General features: G+C 38.0%; 1 protein-coding gene across 1 annotated transcript in view; it reads right to left on the reverse strand.

The window, feature by feature from the left end:
* Positions 1-21,789, reverse strand: part of MYO16 (myosin XVI) — a 293,425-nt gene that overhangs the window by 184,178 nt on the left and 87,458 nt on the right. The window contains exons 7-11 of the mRNA XM_074146466.1: positions 20,048-20,123; positions 18,836-18,989; positions 15,112-15,262; positions 3,232-3,342; positions 1,016-1,081 (exon numbers count right to left, since the gene is read on the reverse strand). Coding sequence (XP_074002567.1) covers positions 1,016-1,081; positions 3,232-3,342; positions 15,112-15,262; positions 18,836-18,989; positions 20,048-20,123 — 558 coding nt within the window. The remainder of the gene's footprint in view (positions 1-1,015; positions 1,082-3,231; positions 3,343-15,111; positions 15,263-18,835; positions 18,990-20,047; positions 20,124-21,789) is intronic.

Below are 21,789 nucleotides of genomic sequence, written 5' to 3' on the forward strand. Positions count from 1 at the left end.
CATTGGAAGGGACCTTTCAGATCATGGAGTCCAACCATCAACCTAACACTGACTAAAAACATCACTAAACCATGTCCCTCAGCGCTACATCTACCCATCTTTTAAATACCTCCAGGGATGGTGCCTCAACCACTTCCCTGGGCAGCCCATTCCAATGCTTAATAACCCTTTCCATATTAAAATTTTTCCTCATATCCAATCTGAACCTCCCCTGGCGCAACGTGAGGCCATTTCCTCTTGTCCTATCGCATGTGACTTGGGAGAAGAGATCAACCCCCACCTCTCTACAACCTGTCTAGGTACTGGAAACGATAAGCCATTTGTAAATAACTAGTCTGTCTCTTAAGCGAAAAGATTAGAAAGATAAGGATACTGCTATTCAAGAGAGAAACATCTGAAGCACTTCCTAAGTGGCCCTGTGCGCATGACGGTGCGCACAGGGAACTCAGGTTCCCTTTGCCCATATACTGCCTGTGGCCAACACAAGCCACCTCCATACAACCGCCCCAGCGTAGTGCTATGCTCCTGCCCAGCACTTCACACCCATTGCCTGTGCGGTCCCTGAACTGAGCGGCGTGGTGTGGAGCACAGACAGACACTTTGAACCTTTCTGCCACCATTCAAGGTTGTTACCTCCGTAACCGTGTTTTGGGCAAGGGGGATGTGAACTCAGACAACCATTGCATGGTTGTCACAATATGTGTTTATTTTTGCAAGTTTGCCAGTGGCAGAAACCACCAAGGTCATGTTATACATCAGGAACTATTTTTAAATTATCTCAAGTGCTACTGCTCATACAAAACAATAGCAAGATGCTGTTTTACAAATAAGACACAGAAAACATAGTGGTATGTTAGACGAAATAATAAAAAAAAAAAAGGTAAAATATTAAAACTTAGATGCTCCCGGTATAAAAAAGGCATATATTCTAATTAATTTTAGGGGTTTGGCCTGTTGAATGAAATATATGAATCCACTGAAAAAGATCCACACATTTTAAATAAAGAACGCTTACCATGGTAGAATAAATAGGAAGTTCTTTAAATGGGTTAACAAGCAGCAGTATATCACCAATGTAGGTCTGAAAAAAAAAGATATAATTGCTTTATTAAGTAATAAATTAAATCTTTAAGGAGGCTAATGCTTTTCTTCCAGAAAGGACTTTTGTCAAAGCCTCTTAAATCTAGCTATCAATATATTAAACATAATTCACGAATTTAGAGCTTTTAACTTTGTAACTTTAAATTGAGATCTACATTTACAACTCATCATAAATTATTCTTTTTGTAATAAAATGGAGTTCTTCATAATGGAAAATTATGCATAGAAGAATTGCACTGCATATATTATTGGAAGATTACTTGAAAGTTAATTTGTAACTTACCATTTGTTAAACTACAAAAATGTGACATGCCTACCATATAAACAAGTTCCCCCAGCAATTTTTTATGGGACATAATTTATGACATAATTTAGAAAATCTATATTGATTACCCAGAATTGATACATTAAAATATGTTGCCTGTGGGATAAGATAGAGCAACTGATACATACATAAGTTTTTATGCATGTGTATGTATATACGAACATGTGTACATGCATATGGAAAAAAATCCTGGCTATATTAAAAATAAAAAATCATCCACTGATTGCATAAGTGTCAAATTTGATTATTTCATATTTAAACACTCATATGTGAAACCTGTACTTGAATATAAGATTGCAGGTCAGCCTTGCTGCTATACTTCTTGCTTCACGTAAGTAGATGTTGCTGTATGTGCTCTTAGAATGCAAAAATGCCTGACCTTTGTCTCTGAAGAGGTCAGACAGCAAACCGTCATGTGAACAGTCCCAGTCATGCTGCCTTTTTTGAACTGAAGTATTTTTATTTGGGGAGGTGGAAAATAATGCCTTTCATAGCAAATGTACTATTTTTCTTCTGAAATGCAGTAATTTATTTCCTCTCTCTCTCCCACCCTGACATCCTGTTGGGTTTTCCTGCAGAAAGGAACATGAAACAGGAAGCGTTCAGTGCTAAGGAGGATTTTGGTTTGCAATTGGAGTCCAAGGACTTTTCCTTCCAACTCTGAGAACCAAATCACCCAGATGCAAGGATTTTCAGCATTGATGCTGACACTCTACCAGAGCACAATGGTTGCTGTTGAACAGAATATTAATGATCGCTGCCTATAAATTTCCATTAAGCTAAGAATGCCAGAGCAGTGTATGAGACCTTCTTAAATAAAATCCTCAGTATTTTAAAATAGAAGATGACTTCCTTTTTATAAATATTGAGTATCTGTGCATCCTCCTGAATTCAGTTAAAGTTATCTGTGTTTGGCATCTTTGAAAGAGAACGCAAAGGAAATACTCATAATAAAATAGGATTTCATCCAGTATTCTAAAAGTCAGAATTTTAATTATCATTGAATGCTATAAAAGCTAGAATTGAAGTTCCCAAAATTCCAAAAGTATTCACAGCAACTCGTCAATTCCCCATATTCCTTTAGTTTCAACAGTGCAATCAACTTACACATTTAAAAACAATTTGCATGTTTCACACTAACATGTCATTCAGCTGTTCAGTAAGTTAGAAATAAATTATGAATAAGATATGAACAGGGATACCAAAATTTTTGAGTGCAGATTTTTGTCCAGAAGTAAGCTACACCTAACTGGATGCCTTCCAAGTTTCATATGGCAAAACCAGGAAAACCTGCTTTACAAAAACCTTGCTATAATTATTTCATTTGGTATCTAGATGATTAACATTACAAGACAGAGAATGATTTCTGTAATATAGGGAAAGATGAGTAATTAAGTCTCCCATGTGATTTCTAAGCTTTTTACATGTAAATTTGTTTTAAATTTCCAGTAATCATGTGCTATATTTAAGTTAACATAATGTTAAAGGCAGTAGGATCTCTTGGTAGCTGAGAGGGAAGATTACATGTGCCTATCAATCTCTACCGATACACTTGCTCTGTGAAATAAACACATAAATTTTATACAAACCTATCTACCGTGTTATTCCATTTTTTATTCTGCTGTTCCTATATAAGCTTGAGAAATTGCAAGACTTACACACACGTATGTCCTGATCCATTTAAATGTTAGTCATGAGTCTGGGACAGATTACTGCCCAATACTTATGATAGTAATCCTATTTTTCCTATTCTCTCACTTTCTCCTTTTTGAAAGTTTACTGTTGATAAGTGAATAGCAACTCACATATATCTGATTATTACTGAAACGCTTCTGAATCTCATAAAGCAGGCTGCTGTCTGTTAGTTCACTCAGAGAAGCCAGGTCATCATTTGGAGCTGGAGGCATCAGCTTGATCTAGAAAACACAAATTAGAGAAATAAAGTAACTTCACAACCAATCATTATGTACCATAATGTCCTAACTTAAAGTATAAACCTAGATCACTAGAATTTATGGGAAAAAATGCATTAGAAACTGTAAAGTTGTCGCTCCTCCCAAACAATTATACACTGTTAATCTTAAGCAAGAAAAGAACATCAAAAATTATTATCAATGTTAAGGTGTATAACTAGATAAGTCTGATGGGCTCTTAAGAACACAGACCCCAACTGGAGTGCCATCTGCTATTCCTGAACCCATAAAGATTCCCAGCTCAAATGCAATTCTCCTGCTCTCTTCATTAAATGTTTATGGCAGAAGAAATCAAGACTATAAAAGTTAGTGCACTTGTAAACTGTTTATTGCATAGTGTTTACAAAGCTCTCATACTACTCTTCATCATATAGGATTTAAAATTCTATTAGAATTTTTCCTGCAGAATAGAAGGAAGTTAATAAGAAGTGGGAATCATGTTGCCAAGGAGACCAGAAGAGATTCAGAAGCAGCTACTTTAGACAAAACTGGAGAAATAAATGAGCTTAACATTTTTGAGATTTAGGAGGAATAATATAACTTCTGCAAGGTAAACTAAACGCTAAGGAAACCACAACAAAATCCAAAAGACAGAATAGGAGACAAGTGAAAAAAGAGTCAGTAATAAAGGAAATTTGATTAAAGACAAAATAAAAACTGATACATTAAGCAGTGTGCTTACAAATTAGGATCTACACTTAAAATGTAGGTTGATTCCTTTTTTATGTCAGCCCAAAGAAAAACATCTTTGCATCTGAGCACAATACCTAGAAACAGAAAATTCTCATGTGAACGATGGTAGAATTAATTGAATTGCTTGTTCAGAGTTTACTAAATTACTCTATTGGTGTCTGAGGATGGACAATGAAGATGACGCTTCTTTGTTCTATTTTTCCGCATAAGATGAAGGCTCAGGAGAAAAGCAGACACTGCCCTTTCTTGGAGAACAACTCAGCATCCTCGGCCTCTGGTACTGGCATGTGGCAGGAAGACAGTGACAGAAGCAGCAAGCAGACTGGGAGATTTTGGAGGGAACATGGAGTACGATTCTGGCAAGGAGAAGACCCCAAAGACTATGGATACTACTGTTTTAATACTGGGGATCTGATCTCAAACTACTGAACGTCCATTGTTTCTGTAGGTTCAAGGTCTGGTTCAGAAATCACAACGCTCTGGGTTCTCTCCCTACACTTGTCAGTGCTGCATTGTGTGATATTGCTAAAGAATTTCGTCTTAACAAAACAAAACTAACATCTCTTGATCTCAATGTCTCAAGATTCTTGAAACATACATACAAGCGCTTATTCACACACAATTTTGCAGGTGACCATGAGCAAACACTCGCAAGTTTGTGCTTGTAAACAAGCAGGATGAATTAGATGTTTCGCATCCTCTCTAAATCATAGATCTTTGGCATTACCAATATTTTTCTTCTAAAATATAGGAGTATTGAATACCAGTATCAAAATATTCAATGAAGAGTCATTAAACAGATGGTATTGCTTACTCTTCTATTTTACCAAGAAGAAACACACCAGACATCACAACCACAGAACCATTAGCCCTTATGACATAAAACAAAATCTTGTTTTTTCTGTTTAAATATTTCACCAGTTTTACTCATATTCATATGTCAGTACGGTACAAAGGAAGTTACAAAACCTCGAAAATTTGTCTAGTCTATAAATAGAGAAATACAAATCCAAATCGTAGAATATGAACTTCACACTTTATTTTACACTAAATATTCTTGTGGTTTCAAGGTTTTTGTCCAAAAATTACTCTCTCACATCAACACAAAAAACCCCACAAACCAGACACCTCTTTTTATCTGTACTTACTACTCATTTAACTCATGCCATGCCACTATGAACATTTTTTCTTAGCTTCCAAGCTTCTATACGGTCTTAGTCATTCTGATATTATGCAGTTGCTTACAGTCCAAACTGTTATACATATATAGTTGGGTTTCAGTCACTTCCCCAAATCAACCTATTCTTGTCACAAGCTTAATCACTAAAGAAACTGCAAAATAGAGAAAAATGAATTCTAAGAAGTATTACAGAGCATGTATGAAGCTCCTCACAGACAAAAAGTACATATAAGTAGGGCTTGCCAAGTCGCAGCTTCTGTTGAGTCCCAGAGCACTGCAGTACCTTTTATCTATGGAGGGCACGTTTCTACTTTTTTCTACTTCAAGCACTGTAGTTCTTACTATATTTTTGTTTCTTGTAATAGCTGTATCCTGGGAATTTTCACAATAATATTGGGGACTTCAAAAAACTTCTTTTTTGGGATTGACACAGTGACAGGAAAAATTTTGTGACCTCTTTAGTCTTTAATCATTTCCTTATTATTCCTCTAAAGATAAATACATTCAGTAGAAAATAATGCTTAAAACTAGTATATGAGGAAACAGGCAAACTCCTCACAGAAAGCTGTCTCCTTTTGTTATCAGCTCTACCAACAGGCAATAAATGTTGATGATTAAAATGGTTTATGTAAACCTCATAAGCAGGTAAAAGCATGGATATTACCAATAGATTTTTCAATGTTTTTCCACTCACCCACTAAAACGGGAAAGGCAGGCATCTAACCTGCATTCCATCTGCAACAGATGTTGAACTAGACAGATAAAGTAGTAACCCATAAGAAATGGAAAACGTACCTTAAAACACTAGCTCTAGATATACTAACTGCATAGATGTACAAGGACAAGAAGGTAGAAATGCCCAACTTCAAAGATGCTTTCTATTTCCTCCTTTCCCCATAAAAATTGTGAAAAAACACCTCTCATTCCATTGAATCCGAAAAGCAATAAATGTACAAATGCAAATGAATAAGTATCTCAAGATTATTTACTAGATTATCTATTGTAATGATTGTTTCTTACATGTACATGAAAATTTCACAATGTATTTTCCCACAGCCGTCATCTCACTGATTCATTTTTTGCAGAACAGAGGTACTGTAAACTTGTGGACTCTATCAAAATGTTACTGTGACTATTCTCCTTTTTCCTTTCTATTCAAAATACTGTATTCTTAAAAGATTTGTATTTCCAGGCTCAGCATGCAGAATATGAGTTTCAAACAAGACAAACATACACAGGATGCCTGCTATATCTGTCTTTCTGTCTATCTATTCTAGGGGTTTATTCTTTACCCCATTAAAGTGAACGCAGATTTTTCTGTCACAGAAAAGATGGCATTTCTTACTCTTTTTGTTTTTAATCATGGCAGTTGGATGTAAAGCTGGCTAGAAAACAAGAATTCCACTTGGCAAAAAAAAAAAGTAAATTACATCTTGACATTTGTTTCTGATTATGCACATTGGAATAGAACAAAATGACCAAAAGAATTCCAAAAACTTTTTTAAGTTTCTTGTAGAGGGAAAGCAGACGAAAGACAGAAGCCTACAGCCTCCTTCCCTTATTAATGTGCTCACCTGGCTTGCGGGAACAAAGCAGGCATAGGTCTTCACTGCACTCCCTTGTGTCCTATCAAAACTCAGAACACCTGTGCCAGAGAATGAGCTTCTCTTAATATATAGCCAGGCTAGAGACAAATGTCTTTATGTGTAAATAAAAGAAGGGTTTGGATTTCAGCATTGCCCTGAGGTTTTCCATATTTTCTAAAGTGTTAGCACACTTCCTTGTATGTTCTTGGCTCATGCCAGCTGGCACTCATGCAGATAAAACCTGTGTATCATTCAGGTCATGTGTCAATGGTCATTTCCCATAAACTGTTTTGGCATGGCCCCATCTTTTGAGGGAGAAAAGAGTTTTGTCTTATGGGTGTGCACTGACCCATCCCACACATCCCTAGCCCAGAGAACAGGCTCTAGCTCGTTTTATTTCATAATCTAGGTATAGCCAAAGATTCTGACTCTACAGATAGATGGTTAGAAATGTGAAGTGCTCAGTTAAACTCCAAGTAAGGGAATTGAAATATTTGTCCATCAACTTTTTTTTTTCAATGAAGTTTAGGATGTGGTGATCCAGCATTTTCTAACACTCTTTGCATCAAAATTCACAGCTCAGTGAGCAAATAAATCACACCAAAATTAGAAACTCTAAATGCATTAAAATCACAAATGATTTGACCTGGCAGTAAACTTTATTTACATTATTAATAACTTATTTGTGGGGTCCTTCAAATTCTGTTCTTCTCATCTACTTTTCTGAGCATACAGATGAGTTTTCTCTATTTTTTCACCCCAGTGCATGTATCTGGCTATCATACTGATTGGATGATGCATATCTTATGAGACATAGAAGAAAATAGCCATAAATACAGCATAAGTTCCAATATAACTATGCTTCTGGAAGTTATTAGCTTTTGAGATTTGTGTAAAGCTAACAATGAAGATTCCTATTTACTCATTTAAATTACAGATATTTAACAGCATTCACAATCTGCTCAGATAATAATCGCTAATAATTTTATTTATTCAAATTCTTGTGTCACCGAAATAAGTATGCATTCTAGCTCTTATGTGTAATACTGCGATATATACAGTTATCCCTTGTGTATGGGGTAAGTGATACTAGAACAATCAAAAGGGCATCAGGGGATACTCTATCACATGGTTCATATGGCCAACAATATGTAAACAAGAATATTAAACCAAAGACAAAATATTTTTTTAAAAAAGACCCAATCAAGCAAAAGAAAAGATTCAATCTATATTTGTTTGTAGCATGAAGCACATAATTCAATTCCAGGCCAGTAATTTCAATCTGCTATCAGAAAAATAACCCTCCCAGCTGAGAGGAAGAAAAATTGCCAGCTATAATAAAATTCTGAAAATTATTCATACTGCTTTCTTTGTTTGGCAGCACAGACCTTGACATTACAGATGATCAAAGAATATCTTTTACCAAGGAAAAAGCAAAAGCTAATACAAGCCAAGAGAGACTCAAAATGCTTCATCAGTGCAGTCATTTGATCCCCATGCTTCACGTAATAAAAATCTTACTTCATGAGAAATAAGATTTTGTTAAGGCTTTTTTTCATTATTTTTGCAATTAAAAAAACCTGAGGCTACATATAAATTTGAGCTGTTTTCTCAAAACCAAAAAATTTACAAGCTTTCTCTATTAAAAATGCATGCTTTAGATATAATAAGATGAAATTGTTCTCTCTGTTCTCCCAATAAAGGCCTAATCTGCATGCCATATTGCCTAAGAATGTATGAAATTTCTGACACAAAGCATAGGAAATATCATGCTGATCTATTTCAATAATATATGAACATAAGATCCAGGTAATGACTCCACATATCCTATTGAAAAATTAATCAGTACATGATTACTTTCAATGTAGTTTGGCATGCAACTGGTAAGAATAAAAGATTAGCATACCTAAGAGGCAGAGATAAGGGGGAAGGGGTTGTTCAAAGCTTTTCTTTGGTATCAGCGCTAAATGAAAATTTTACTTTCCAAATTGTGAAATAAAAAAATGAAAATGTGTTATGTGGAAATATCATCTCTGAAAACTAAGATCTGCATATTATATACACAAATGCGGATATGATATACATATACCTACAGTTCATAATGCATGGCAAGTAGTACAGCATACAGTCCCTGTCCTCACAGGGTAAGAAAAACTACATTAAAAGAATATCCAAAGTACACAGAAATTTTGGTCTTAATTGCTGCTTTTCAACTACAGCAGTTTTTCCTTCCTCTTGATTCTTGTGGCCAGAGGTCAACTTGTGATAGTTATCTCCTTATTCCACAAGAGAAGAGAATGGAAGAAACAAAGCACTGCTCACAGTAAGCAATATGTTTAAGTTACTGCAGCTTACTATTCTGTGAAAAACTGAGAGTGCCAATAAATACAACCAAAAAATATTAGCAAAAAATGCTGAAACAAGAACTATCTGTGATGGAAAGGCCAATTTCCAGTATCACAATTACGTCGCTTCAAAAACCAAAAAATCCTCATATTTACATTTGACAAAATATGGGAAAACTTTAGTTTACTAAAATTAAACTATTTCCTGAAATGACGAAACTGTTTTACGGTCTTTTGTCCATAACAGCCAAAACATATTAAGCATTTGCCAACTGAAAAGTTTTGTTAAACTATGATTTTTTTTTAATATCCAGTCATTTAAAAACACAACAGCTGAAGTAGCATGGTTTCTAACCTATCACGTTAGTGCTGATTTCCCAGATAGGACTGTTCCTGCTTACTCATTTCCAAGGGAACATCAATCCTTATGCAGCAACTGCAGACGTTGGGCAGTTTGAGTTTCTCCTGCTTCTAAAAGACCACAAGTTACACATTCCTTCTAGCTCATGTAGGGTAGAATTTCACAGAGTTTTCTGAAGAAATTTCTCAGCTAATGGAGAAAAGAGATTCACCTTTAATTATGCTGTCTTGTATCTGAATTGTAACTGTTGTGGGAAGTTGCACTGAGGTATGGTGAAACAGTAGAAAGAGTAAAGTTTTGAAAATCTGCCCTGGGACCCTGAAGTGACTACATCATGGTGGGGGAGAAAACTACTAGCGAGAAAACTACTAGCAAGAAAACCTCTGGTTGCTCTTTCTCACCTAGGAGATTAGGTGCTCTTCTTCCAATCAGTTTCTGCATATCACAGAATCACAGAATTTTCTTGGTTGGAAGGGACCTTTGAGATCATCGAGTCCAACCAACAAAAAAAAAACCAACAAAAAAAACCCCAAAAAACCCACAACACCAAACACCAAAACCAAAACAAAACCAAAACACCCACAACCACACACCACACCCACCCACAAACAGACACAAACCAACAGTCTCAGGCACTAGAGCATGCCCTGAAGTGCCATGTCTACACGTTCCTTAAATACCTCCAGGGATGGCGACTCCACCACCTCCCTGGGCAGGCTGTTCCAGTGCCTGACCGCTCTCTCGGTAAAGTAATTCTTCCTAATATCTAATCTAAACCTCTGCTGCCACAACTTCAGACCATTTCCTCTGGTCCTGTCATTATTCACTTGGGAGAAGAGGCCAACACCCACCTCTCTACAACCTCCTTTCAGGTAGTTGTAGAGGGCAATGAGGTCTCCCCTCAGCCTCCTCTTCTCCAAACTAAACATGCCCAGTTCCCTCAGCCTCTCCTTATGTGACTTATTCTCTAGACCCCTCACCAGCTTGGGGGCTCTCCTCTGGACACGCTCCAGCAGCTCAATGTCCTTCCTGTAGTGAGGGGCCCAGAACTGAACACAGCACTCGAGGTGAGGCCTCACCAGGGCCGAGTACAGAGGCACGATGACTTCCCTACTCCTGCTGGCCACGCTATTCCTGATACAGGCCAGGATGCCGTTGGCCTTCTTGGCCACCTGGGCACACTGCTGGCTCATGTTAAGCCGCCTGTCCACCAGCACCCCCAGGTCCTTTTCTGCCGGGCAGCTTTCCAGCCACTCTTCCCCAAGCCTGTAGCATTGCCTGGGGTTGTTGTGACCGAAATGCAGGACCCGGCACTTGGCCTTATTAAACCTCATCCCATTGGCCTTGGCCCATTGATCCAACCTGTCCAGGTCCCTCTGTAGAGCCTTCCGACCCTCAAGTAGATCAACACTCCCACCTAGCCTGGTGTCATCTGCAAACTTATTGAGGGTGCACTCAATCCCTTTATCCAGATCATCAATAAAGATATTAAACAAGACTGGCCCCAAAACTGAGCCCTGAGGGACACCACTGGTGACCACCCACAAAACGGATTTCACCCCACTAATCACAACTCTCTGGGCAAGGCCATCCAGCCAGTTTTTTACCCAGTGAAGAGTACATTTGTCTATGCCATGATTTGCCAGCTTCTCCAGGAGAACACTGTGGGGGATGGTGTCAAAGGCCTCACCAAAGTCCAGGTAGACAACGTCCACAGCCTTCCCCGCATCGAGAAGGTGGGTCACATGGTCATAGAAAGAGATCAAGTTGGTTAAGCAGGACCTCCCTTTCATAAACCCATGCTGGCTGGCCCTGATCCCTCGGCTGCCCTGCACTTGCCATGAGAGCTCACTCAAGATGATCCTCTCCATGATCTTTCCCGGTACTGAGGTCAGACTGACAGGCTTATAGTTTCCCGGATCATCCTTCCGGCCCTTCTTGTAGATGGGCGTCACATTGGCCACCCTCCAGTCATCTGGTACCTCTCCTATTGACCAGGATTGTTAATAGATAATGGAGAGAGGCTTGGTGAGCTCTCCCGCCAGCTCCCTGAGTACCCTTGGGGGAATCCCATCCAGCCCCATGGACTTATGCGTGTCCAGGTGCATAAGCAAATCATTAACTACTTCCTCCTGGATTATGGGGGTGTTGTTCTGCTCTCCATCTTTATCTTCCAGCCCAGGAGGCTGTACACCCTGGGGGTAGCTGGTCTGACTATTGAAGACAGAGGCAAAGAAGGCATTAAGTATCTCAGCCTTCTCCTCGTCCTTGGTCGCAATGTTTCCCCCCGCATCCAGTAAGGGATGGAGATTCTCCCTGACTCTCCTTTTGTTGACGTATTTATAAAAACTTTTTTTGTTGTCCCTTATATTAATGGCCAGGTTGAGTTCCAGCTGGGCTTTTGCCTTCCTAATTTTTTCTCTGTATAACCTAACAAGATCTCTGTACTCTTCCTGAGTTGCTTGTCCCTTCTTCCAAAGGTGATAAACCTTCCTTTTTTCCCTAAGTCCCATCAAAAGCTCTTTGTTCAACCAGGCCGGCCATTTTCCCCGCCCTTTAATTTTGCGCCTCATGGGGTCAGCCTGCTCCTGGACCTTTAGGATTTCCTTCTTGAAGAGCGTCCAGCCTTCCTGGACCCCTTTGGCCCACAGGATTATCTCCCAAGGGACCTTCCCAACCAGGGTTTTGAACAGGCTAAAGTCTGCCTTCTGGAAGTCCAAGGTGGAGGTTTTGCTAACCCCCTTCCTTACCTTACTAAGAATTGAAAACTTGACCATTTCATGATCGCTAAGACCAAGACGGCCTCCGACCTCCACATCTCCCACTAGTCCTTCTTTGTTTGTGAAAAGTAGGTCTAGTGAGGCGCCTCCCCTGGTAGGCTCTCCTACCAGTTGTGTCAGGAAGTTATCTTCCATACACTCAAGGAACCCCCTAGCCTGCCTGCTCTCTGCTGTGTTATATTTCCAGCAGATATCCGGTAGGTTGAAGTCCCCAACCAGAACAAGGGCTGAGATTGCGTGACTTCAGCCAGCCTCTTATAGAATACTTCAGCAACCTGCTCATCCTGGTTGGGTGGTCTATAGCAGACTCCCAGCCCAAAATCCCCCTTGTCAGCCTTCCCCTTCATCCTTACCCATAAACACTCAACTTCATCGTCACTGGAATCTAGCTCTATAGAGTTAAAACACTCCCGAATGTACAGAGCCACACCCCTGCCTCTCCCTCCTTGCCTATTCCTTCTGAAGAGCTTATAGCCACTCATCACAGTATTCCAGTCGTGACTGTCATCCCACCACGTTTCCGTGATGGCGACTATGTCATAGCTGTCCTGCTGCACAATGGCTTCCAGCTCATCCTGTTTGCTGCCGATGCTACGTGCATTAGCATAGATGCACTTGAGCTGGGCTCCTGATTTCAACCCCATCCTTGGCCCTTTACCCCCAGGCTCATTACCAGTGGGCCTGGTTTTATCCCCTTCCCCCTCCACCTCCAGTTTGAAGCTCTGTCCATGAGCTTTGTTAACTCCTGGCCTAGTACCCTTTTCCCCTTTCGGGATAGGGTTTTCCCATTGTTCGCAATCAGAAATTTCTAAACGTCTATCCCTTTTCTTAAATGAAATGACAGAGCGAGAGTCCTCACTAACCCAGCATCCTTCAAGCCTTGGCGTGCTTCCCTTGGGTTTAATCCTGACAGGCCCAGTTAGTTCCCCTTCCCCCCTCATATCTAGTTTAAAGCCCTACCAATGAGCCCTGCTAACTCCTGCCCCAAAATTCTTTTCCCCCTCTGGGACAGGTGCATCCCACCTGCCACCAGCAGGCCAGGTATCTCGTATAGCTGCCTATGCTCAAAAAACCCAAAACCCTGCTGAAAACACCAGTCCTGGAGCCACGAGTTGACCTGTTGCCTCTTCCTATTAATTTTTTCATTCATGGTTGCCACTGAAGGGACAGAGGAGAACACAACTTGCGTTCCTGATCCCTTAAGCAGCCGTCCCAAGGCTTTAAAATCTCTTTTAATATGTTTTTATCTCTTTTAATATGTTTTACTGTACAAACTGTGAAGTAAAAGTCTAGCCTAGAGACAATAAAAACTTGAATAAGTTTAGCTAAATCCACACCAAAACAGAATCATCAAGCAGAAGAAAGTATATATGTTCTTGTCTACACTCCTGTTGAAAATCTAGAATCATGGAATGGTTTGGGTTGGAAAGGACCTTAAACATCATCTAGTTCCAACACCTGTGCCATGGGAAGTGATAGTCTCAGCGAGACCCTAAGCCAAAAAACTCCCTCTCTTTTCTTACAATTATAGGAGGGTTCCTCTTAGCAGGGTTGCAAGCACTTACTTTTCTGACCGGCAGTGCTTCTCTGATGGATTGACTGTGTTTTCATCACATCACTGCCCAGTCAGCAAGGCCAGAAATTGTATGACATGAAAATAAGATGTAAGCCAAGTGCAAAACATTTTGTAGTATTTTCTGACTGAATAGGGAAATGAGTGCTCTACGGGATTCCAAAGCTGAGGACTTTCAGAGTTAGACTGGTATGATTGACACATAAACTCATGATTGATCTCATATGATTAACACGTTCCTCTGAAACACGTTCGAAAAAAAAAGCAGTGAAGTGTGCATGATTCTGCCAAGGTAGTTATGCTGGTTTTTTGAACTGAACATGGTTTATATGGAATCAGTATCTTGTTCTTTTGTTATGCTTCAAACTCACAGTAAAGTATTTTAAATGGAAATTCTCCCCTCCACCCCCAGATTCCAAAGTAGTTTTTTTCTTCAACGGCTAAATACTTCTAGAAAATGTGTTTCCCAAATACATGTAACAGAAAATAAAATCCCTTGTACCAAAAAAAAAAAAAATAAACCAAACCAAAACCAAACCAAAGCAAAAAACATTTAAGTCTTAAACATTCAAAGTTAGGACGTGTCAGATTTACAAGCAAGAGATAATTGCCTGCTTTTGTATTCAACCTATACACTGAATAAGATTGTGATCCTGTGGCGAAAACCCTAAAGGGTATCCAAATAATCAGTGCCTGTGTCTTAATGCATTAGCACAAGAAAGGGAGTTAAAACTGCAGCTGTAAATCTGGCAATTCCTGTCTTTAAATTACAGTCACTTATTTTGCAACTTAAGATTCCTTAGACATTCTTTTTGTTTTTGCAGTCTCCCAGGTTGTGTTTCTTTCCTTTGTAAACCAGAGTTAAGAGACAAGAACACACTTTGGCAGTGCTAACAGTTGTCCCTCCTCTGTTGTGAACCATGAATAGAGTTTGAGGAGCTCTGAGCCCTCCGACTGCCACAGCCCTGACCTGCCACCAGTAGCTGGTAGGAAGCAGCTGTTCAGTTTGCAGAGACGGAACTCTTTGCAAAGCCAGACTGATGCACTGAGTGATCAAGGAGACAAGGCTCCGCAGAGCAAATGATACTGCTGTGTGGTGAGGGGAAAAAAATTATTATGGTCTTCGGCTTCATTAACTTTACAATTTCCAGACCTAAACACTAACAAACATTTCAAGAAACTGCATGACATTACCTGTTCAAGTTTAGTTGTGGCATTCACAGTGACATTTTCAGCTGCACTGTCTTGAGATTGCTGCTTACATAAACCTTTAGTTGCATCTTTAAACATGGTGTCTTTCTCCAGCAAACTGTCTTGCTTGGCAATCGGTAAAGCCAGGGGATTGCTACAAAGAGAATCAATAAAGCAATTATACTTCTCCTGAAGATGTCAGGCAAACAAAAGATTGCCAAGTGTGGGTGGCACAAACACAGAACTAAGATACAATTCAGGGCTGAGACATGAGTTCCTGGTCCAAGTTCAAAAAAGAAATTGGTGAAAAATAAACTGTTCACATAGGTTGGTCTGTTCCCAAAGACACAGAGCAAAACACTTTGATTTAAAATTCACCTTTATGCATATCTTTTCTGAAGCAGAACTGAGCAAGCCAAAGAGAATATGCATGACATATTCAAAAAGCACATATAGTACTTTTGACAGCACTAGGCTGGAAAATCAATAGCCAATTTGGCTATTAAAATACACAATTAACCTACACAATACTGTTTTGAAAAATAGTATGTTTTAAAATAATTCAATACAGATATTGCCATTGCAGTTAAAGTTAAATTCCACCACTTTTTAGCTTACTTTTAATCAGACAATATCTAAGATATATTTTATGACCAAAAGATGCTTTGAATTTGTGACATGCTAAAAAAATACAGCAGACTGATATTACTGCAATGATACACAATACTATTCATTCACATGTAAGTTAAACATATTCTTACACACATGGAGATGTTTTTCTTACTGACACTTCAGATGATATCACACTTCTGAAAAACAACAATGCCAAAATCTTGGATTATTTTGGCAGTGTTGTACATCCAGAGGAATTAATGAGGAATCAGCCCCAGCAGCTGATGAACAAACATCTTAAAAAAATAATCATCTGGGCTCTGGCAGTGCAAATGTGACAATCTCATGGAGTGTAAAGGAGCTCCTTGCCAAAAAGCGGGCATAATTTCTTTGAAAGGAAATGTGGACTCAATGTAGCAATGTGGGAATAGTGCATTGCACTATGGGATAAAGCCCAGATGTCAAACTAAGTCTAAAAAACTCTTGGTTTTACTCTTAAATTACTTGAGTTTGATCACTAATTATAATAAAGCCAGGATTATACACACAGTTTACTCAAATGAAATGAAGGAGGGCCCATAGCTAACATTGATTTTAATTCAGGATAAGAACTGCTGTTGGAAATAGAACTGATACACACAGTTTTAGAAAGGTACAGTCCTAAGCAGAGGCAAAGCACCTTCTAAGCAGAATTCATTGGAAAACAAGTCAAAGTAGTTTACTATTGGAAAAAAGATAAATGAACAAAGTCTTTCTTTTGACAAAACCCTCAATCTGTAAACATTGAAAGAATTAGTTTCAACATTTTGTAATGAAATATACACAATTTCCTTTCTAATGATATTTTGCTTTAGACAATTTAATGTAAAATGTCTAAAGGAACACTAGTGAAATTAAATATTTCTATTTATTGCTTTGATTTATCTAAGATGCATTTGTCATAAATTTGTTTACCAAATGTCACATAAACAAAAGATCCAAGAACCAACTGGGTTTGCCTTTTTTCTTGATTTAGACTGCAGAACAGAAAAGCCATTAGACAGCTACTTTTGTGAGCTTGGCAATTAGATGTCATAGAATAAGAGATATCAATTATTAGACGGTAGAAGAAATGAAATAGCTGTGACACCCACAAGCAGAAATGACTAATACTAATGCACATTTTACCCAGAATTGAACAAAACATTATTAAATATAAAATTTTGGGTTTGAGTAGTCTTTTGCTATTGTCAAAAACTGCTCAAATCCTGAATTATTTTTAAGATTTAATCACAGACAAAAAGAAGAAAGATTTAAAGAAAAGCATAAGCCAAATGAATTCAAATATTAAAAATCAAAGCACTGTCACTTACAACTTTTTATTATTCATGTAATGCCTCTTAAATTGTGAAGATCCATGTTTTTTTTTTCCTGTGAATTTTGAACCTTAACCATTTAATCTTAACACTTTTGTGTTAAGTATATAAAACACGCTAGAAACACTTCTTAAAATTCAGCTGTAAACTCCTCACACAAATACACTTTTCAGGTGTCATAAAAGAGAAGTAGGTTGTAAATCACAGAAAAGCATGAGGAAAAAAGGTGCTTTCTGTTTCCACAGATGCATTTTGAAGTTGAAGAGGACAATAACACCATGACTTTGTTGCATGCATTGATGTACAGGACAATAGCCTATAAATTATGTGTATTTGTGAGATATTAATAGGACTTCATGTGATGAAAATGCTGACACGTAAATCTTATTACAACAAAAATGTGAATGAGTACAAGAAAGAAAAAACATATTAAAATTACTCCAACAATTCATTATGACTCAGGTTCAAGAAGATATTGTGAAAAATAAAATGAACTGAAATAAAATGTTTCCAGAAAGCAGTGGGTTTTTAGAAAAATATTTCTATCTACATTCATATGCATTTCTATTAGTCATAAGAAGTCAAGCAATGCTACTGAAAATTGAAATATAGGACAGCACAAGAGAAGATTTTATGTTAATGTATGCAAGTGGATTAGCATGAACTGTCTTCTTTTATGAAAATTAATGGATAATTAATAGATAATTAACCACAAAGGGAGACTTAAGCCAAAATAATATTGCATAATAGACAGGAAGGAGAGTTATCTAGGATAATTTTATTTGAACAAGGTTGGACTGTTGCTACTGGCATACCTAACTGGAAAAAAATCTTGCATAGCCATTTTAATTTTTAGGTGTATAAGCCATCATATATGGAATTAATTTGAAATTTTGCGTAGGTTTTTTTTTAGATAAACAGGTGCTTTTGTAAAATTCGCTGTCCTCTGGTATGTCTTTGACTTCTAAGAAAAAAAGAAATCATACAAAAACGTGGAAGCTAACAATCAAATAACTAGCAGTTTTATTATCAATATTTGAATCACTATGGCAGCTTATAACTTGTTAGAAAGATGATTTAAAACGAATTATATCAAGGCAGATTCTGCAATGACATTTTCATGGGCTCTTTGAGCTTATAGCTTTTGTTGGAGAGAACTTCTCTTACTGTGATCCTTCCACAGGCAATTCTGAGATCCTTCAAACAACTTCTAAGCCAGTTAACATCTGTAAACAGCATAATCTCTGACATTTCAGTCTAAAAAACTCATCCCTGCTTCTTTCATAAGCAATGGTAGTTTTGCTACGCTACTTCCATCAACCTTAATAAAAAGATGTTTGGGTCTGCAGTATTAACCTCTAACAATTCTGCTACAGCAACCCCAGATAATTTTACTGGCAATTATAACCATCTATTTTATCACTCATAGTCTATATTTATAGACTTAAGGTTGACAAAAAGAAATGACAGATACAAATACAAAAGATGATTCAGTAGATTTCCATCCAAAACTAAATTGTTACTTGACCCATCCAATTGCACAGAATCACAGAATGGTTGAGTTTGGAAAGGACCTCTAGAGGGCACGTTGTCCAACCCCTCTGCTCAAGAAGGGACGCATAGAGCTGGTTGCCAAGGACCATGTCCTGGTTTTGAGTTTCTCCAAGGACACACAGACAGGATTCACAGATTGACAAATACAGTTCAAATTATAATCTAGCATCACTCAGTGCATCACTCTTTACAACAGAAACACTTACAGTTTATTGGAAATTGTGGGCAGATCATGAATGATCTCTTCATATGGCTCTTCTTGAGATAAGGTAGAAACAGCTAAAGGGTCTTTCATTTTTTCCTCCCAAACAATTTCAGCCTTCAGAAGCATTTCCTCAATAAACTCAGAAGCTGCAACATCTAAGACATTGGAACACCAAGATATCAGACAAAGAAAACAGTGCAGAAAAGCTCCTTTCAGTTCAAATCTCTAGATCAGGTTAAGATTAAGCATCCAGCTAGATAAAATGAAAATAATTACTCAGATATTGATCATAAAATAATACCTGAAATTACTGAGAAAACAAAGGCAAAGTAAATTCAGTATGGAATTAAGTTGTCATTTACAAAATCTCAAAACCATTCTGTGTAGTGAACTGAAGTATTATTCAATTTATAGGACTTGAGGAAAAGCAACACAACTGTTTTCAACTCTGTATTTCAATAAAAACATGTACTGAAATCCTTTTCAAACCTTTTACATCTCTGCAAACTAAATTTATAGGTCTTGCACATACAGAAGTGCTGAAATCAGTTGTGTTTGCCAACCAGAAACATTGTTAACTCATCAGCTACTACCAAGGCACTGGAAAACTTACAGGAAAAAAACATAATCAAAAATAAATAGGGAATGCAACAAGTGGAAAAACACACTATAATTTGATACGACATCCTGCATGATCATGACTAGCAGTTCTTAGCAAGATATGAAAATACACATGCATATGTGTATATAACTCTACATACTACATAAACTATATAAACTATATACATATGCACATATATACGTGTGCCTGTGTGCGTATCATAGAATCACAGAATGGTTTGGGTTGGAAGGGACCTTAAAGATCATCTAGTTCTAAGCCCTGATTGTAACTCTTTCAGTGTGACCATCCAGTCAAATCCTTATCCACTGAGTGGTCCATCCATCAAATCCATGTCTCTCCAATTTAGAGACAAGGATGTCACGCAGGACAGTGTCAAATGCTTTGCAAAAGTCCAAGTAGATGATGTCAGTTGCTCTTCCCTTATCCACCAACACTGTAACACCACTACATTTGTCAGGCACAATTTGCCCTTAGTGAAGCCATGTTGGTTGTCACTGCTTACCTCCGTATTTTAGTATAACTAAGAAAGCAAGAAGAAAAGAAAACAGCGTCACAGTACTACATACATAATATACATGGATTTTCACCTACCTGAAGGCTTTTCATTATTGCAGTTAAGAAGATTGGGATTTGCCCAGTGCATCAAAAGCAGCTTCACAAGGTTGGTCTAAAATGGGCAAAAACAGAGGTGTTTGAAATGGCAGAAGTAGGACAGGAGCAGTATATCTATCATTCAGTTTATTCATGCCTTCCTGCACTAGCTGAAATCATATGATAAACCATAAGCAACACCTCCAAAATACCACTTTCTGCAGCTACTACACACGTTGCCATAAATCACACAAGCCAGAATAAAATGCAGTTCTTGTACAATTTCAGTGTACTCTCAGCATAACTTCAACCCCAAAGTCTCCCCTTCATCCTTACATGTGTAAACAAATCCGCATCAGTATGGAAAAAAACTAACCCTCCATCACTACCTGTCATGACTTGGATCACAAATATTTCTTTAGGCCTAATTAATTCAACATCTGTGTACCATCACTGCCAAAGGGATCTGACTCACAGCCATCATGGAAGTAAATTTATTCTCTGTCAGTAGTAGAAATTGGCACATTTATCTTATGTTTACCAAATCCATTTAATGTATTAGTAATGGTAGCAATTATAGTACAGTAGAATAGGGTAGAGTATCATATAATGAAAAAATCCAAAGCATATTTTTCAATTCCTGCAAGAATGCTGCAAGCAACTGTTTTCAGCCAGCTCTTCTATTGCTGCGCCAAAATCTCTGGAGATAGTTCTCCATCAGAGGCTGTAGTACGTCTACCCTGATAAATTGGTCGGTCAGAAAGGAGTAAGAAACTGCACAAGGAGCAAAAAATACAGTTAGAATGTGAATATAGGGCTCAAGTAAATGAGACAACTCTTTGCACTTTTGGATATATGCTAAAACGAACAGAATTCATAATGTAAATTTAAGCAACAGGGGAGGCCAGGATGAGCACAGGGGAAAATAAGCTGTGCAGAAAAGAAAGGATTCTTCAGAGCAGAAGAAGAGAGGTACAGATAAATGGGACCTGAATTGGAAGGCACCTAAGGGAAAGGATAGTAATTTGGCATAAAAGCAAGCAATAAATAAATAAATAAAGGCTAAAAAGAAAGGAAATCAGTGCAACAAAAATAATGAAATTCAATGTGGATTAAGTACACAGACAACTTGCTACAAAATACCACGATAAGGAAGAATCAATTAAATGCAAAAAATAACCCCAAACTTCTAATCACAGAAATACAGGAAAATATTGGTGCAAATTTCCATACAAATAAAAAGCTCTTGCTCTCCTCAGCTTTCTAATGCTGGCTTTCCATTCTGACAGTAACAGCAAAATATTCCGCAAACTGTGGAAGCAGGGAGGAAGCCCTAACAGGTTTATTTCCAAATTCAATTAGCCCTGGTTTCAACTGAGAACCCTCAACACATATATTTGTGTTTTTACATTATGAAAAAATGGAGCATACTTAGTTGTTAAGCTGACTAAATCATCAGCAGTTGCATAATCTTGTTAACAGCCATTCTGAAAAGTGGTAGTAGTTCTACCAAAGTGGTGGTGGGGGGAGTTTTAAATGCATTTTCAGTTTAGTAACAAAACACAGCTTTTTGGATTACCAAAGTTCTGGATTTATGCCACAAGAAGTCCCCTCCCTGCTGCAATGTCAATGCTTCCTGCTGCCAAAGAAATAACTCCTGCTGGAAATCCTTGATGCACATCACCAAGACTAAGGTATTCAGGTCACTGCTAATTTCAATTACCTGCTTTTGGATACGCAAA

Source organism: Numenius arquata, chromosome 1, assembly GCF_964106895.1.
Source record: "Numenius arquata chromosome 1, bNumArq3.hap1.1, whole genome shotgun sequence".
Lineage (NCBI taxonomy): Eukaryota > Metazoa > Chordata > Aves > Charadriiformes > Scolopacidae > Numenius > Numenius arquata.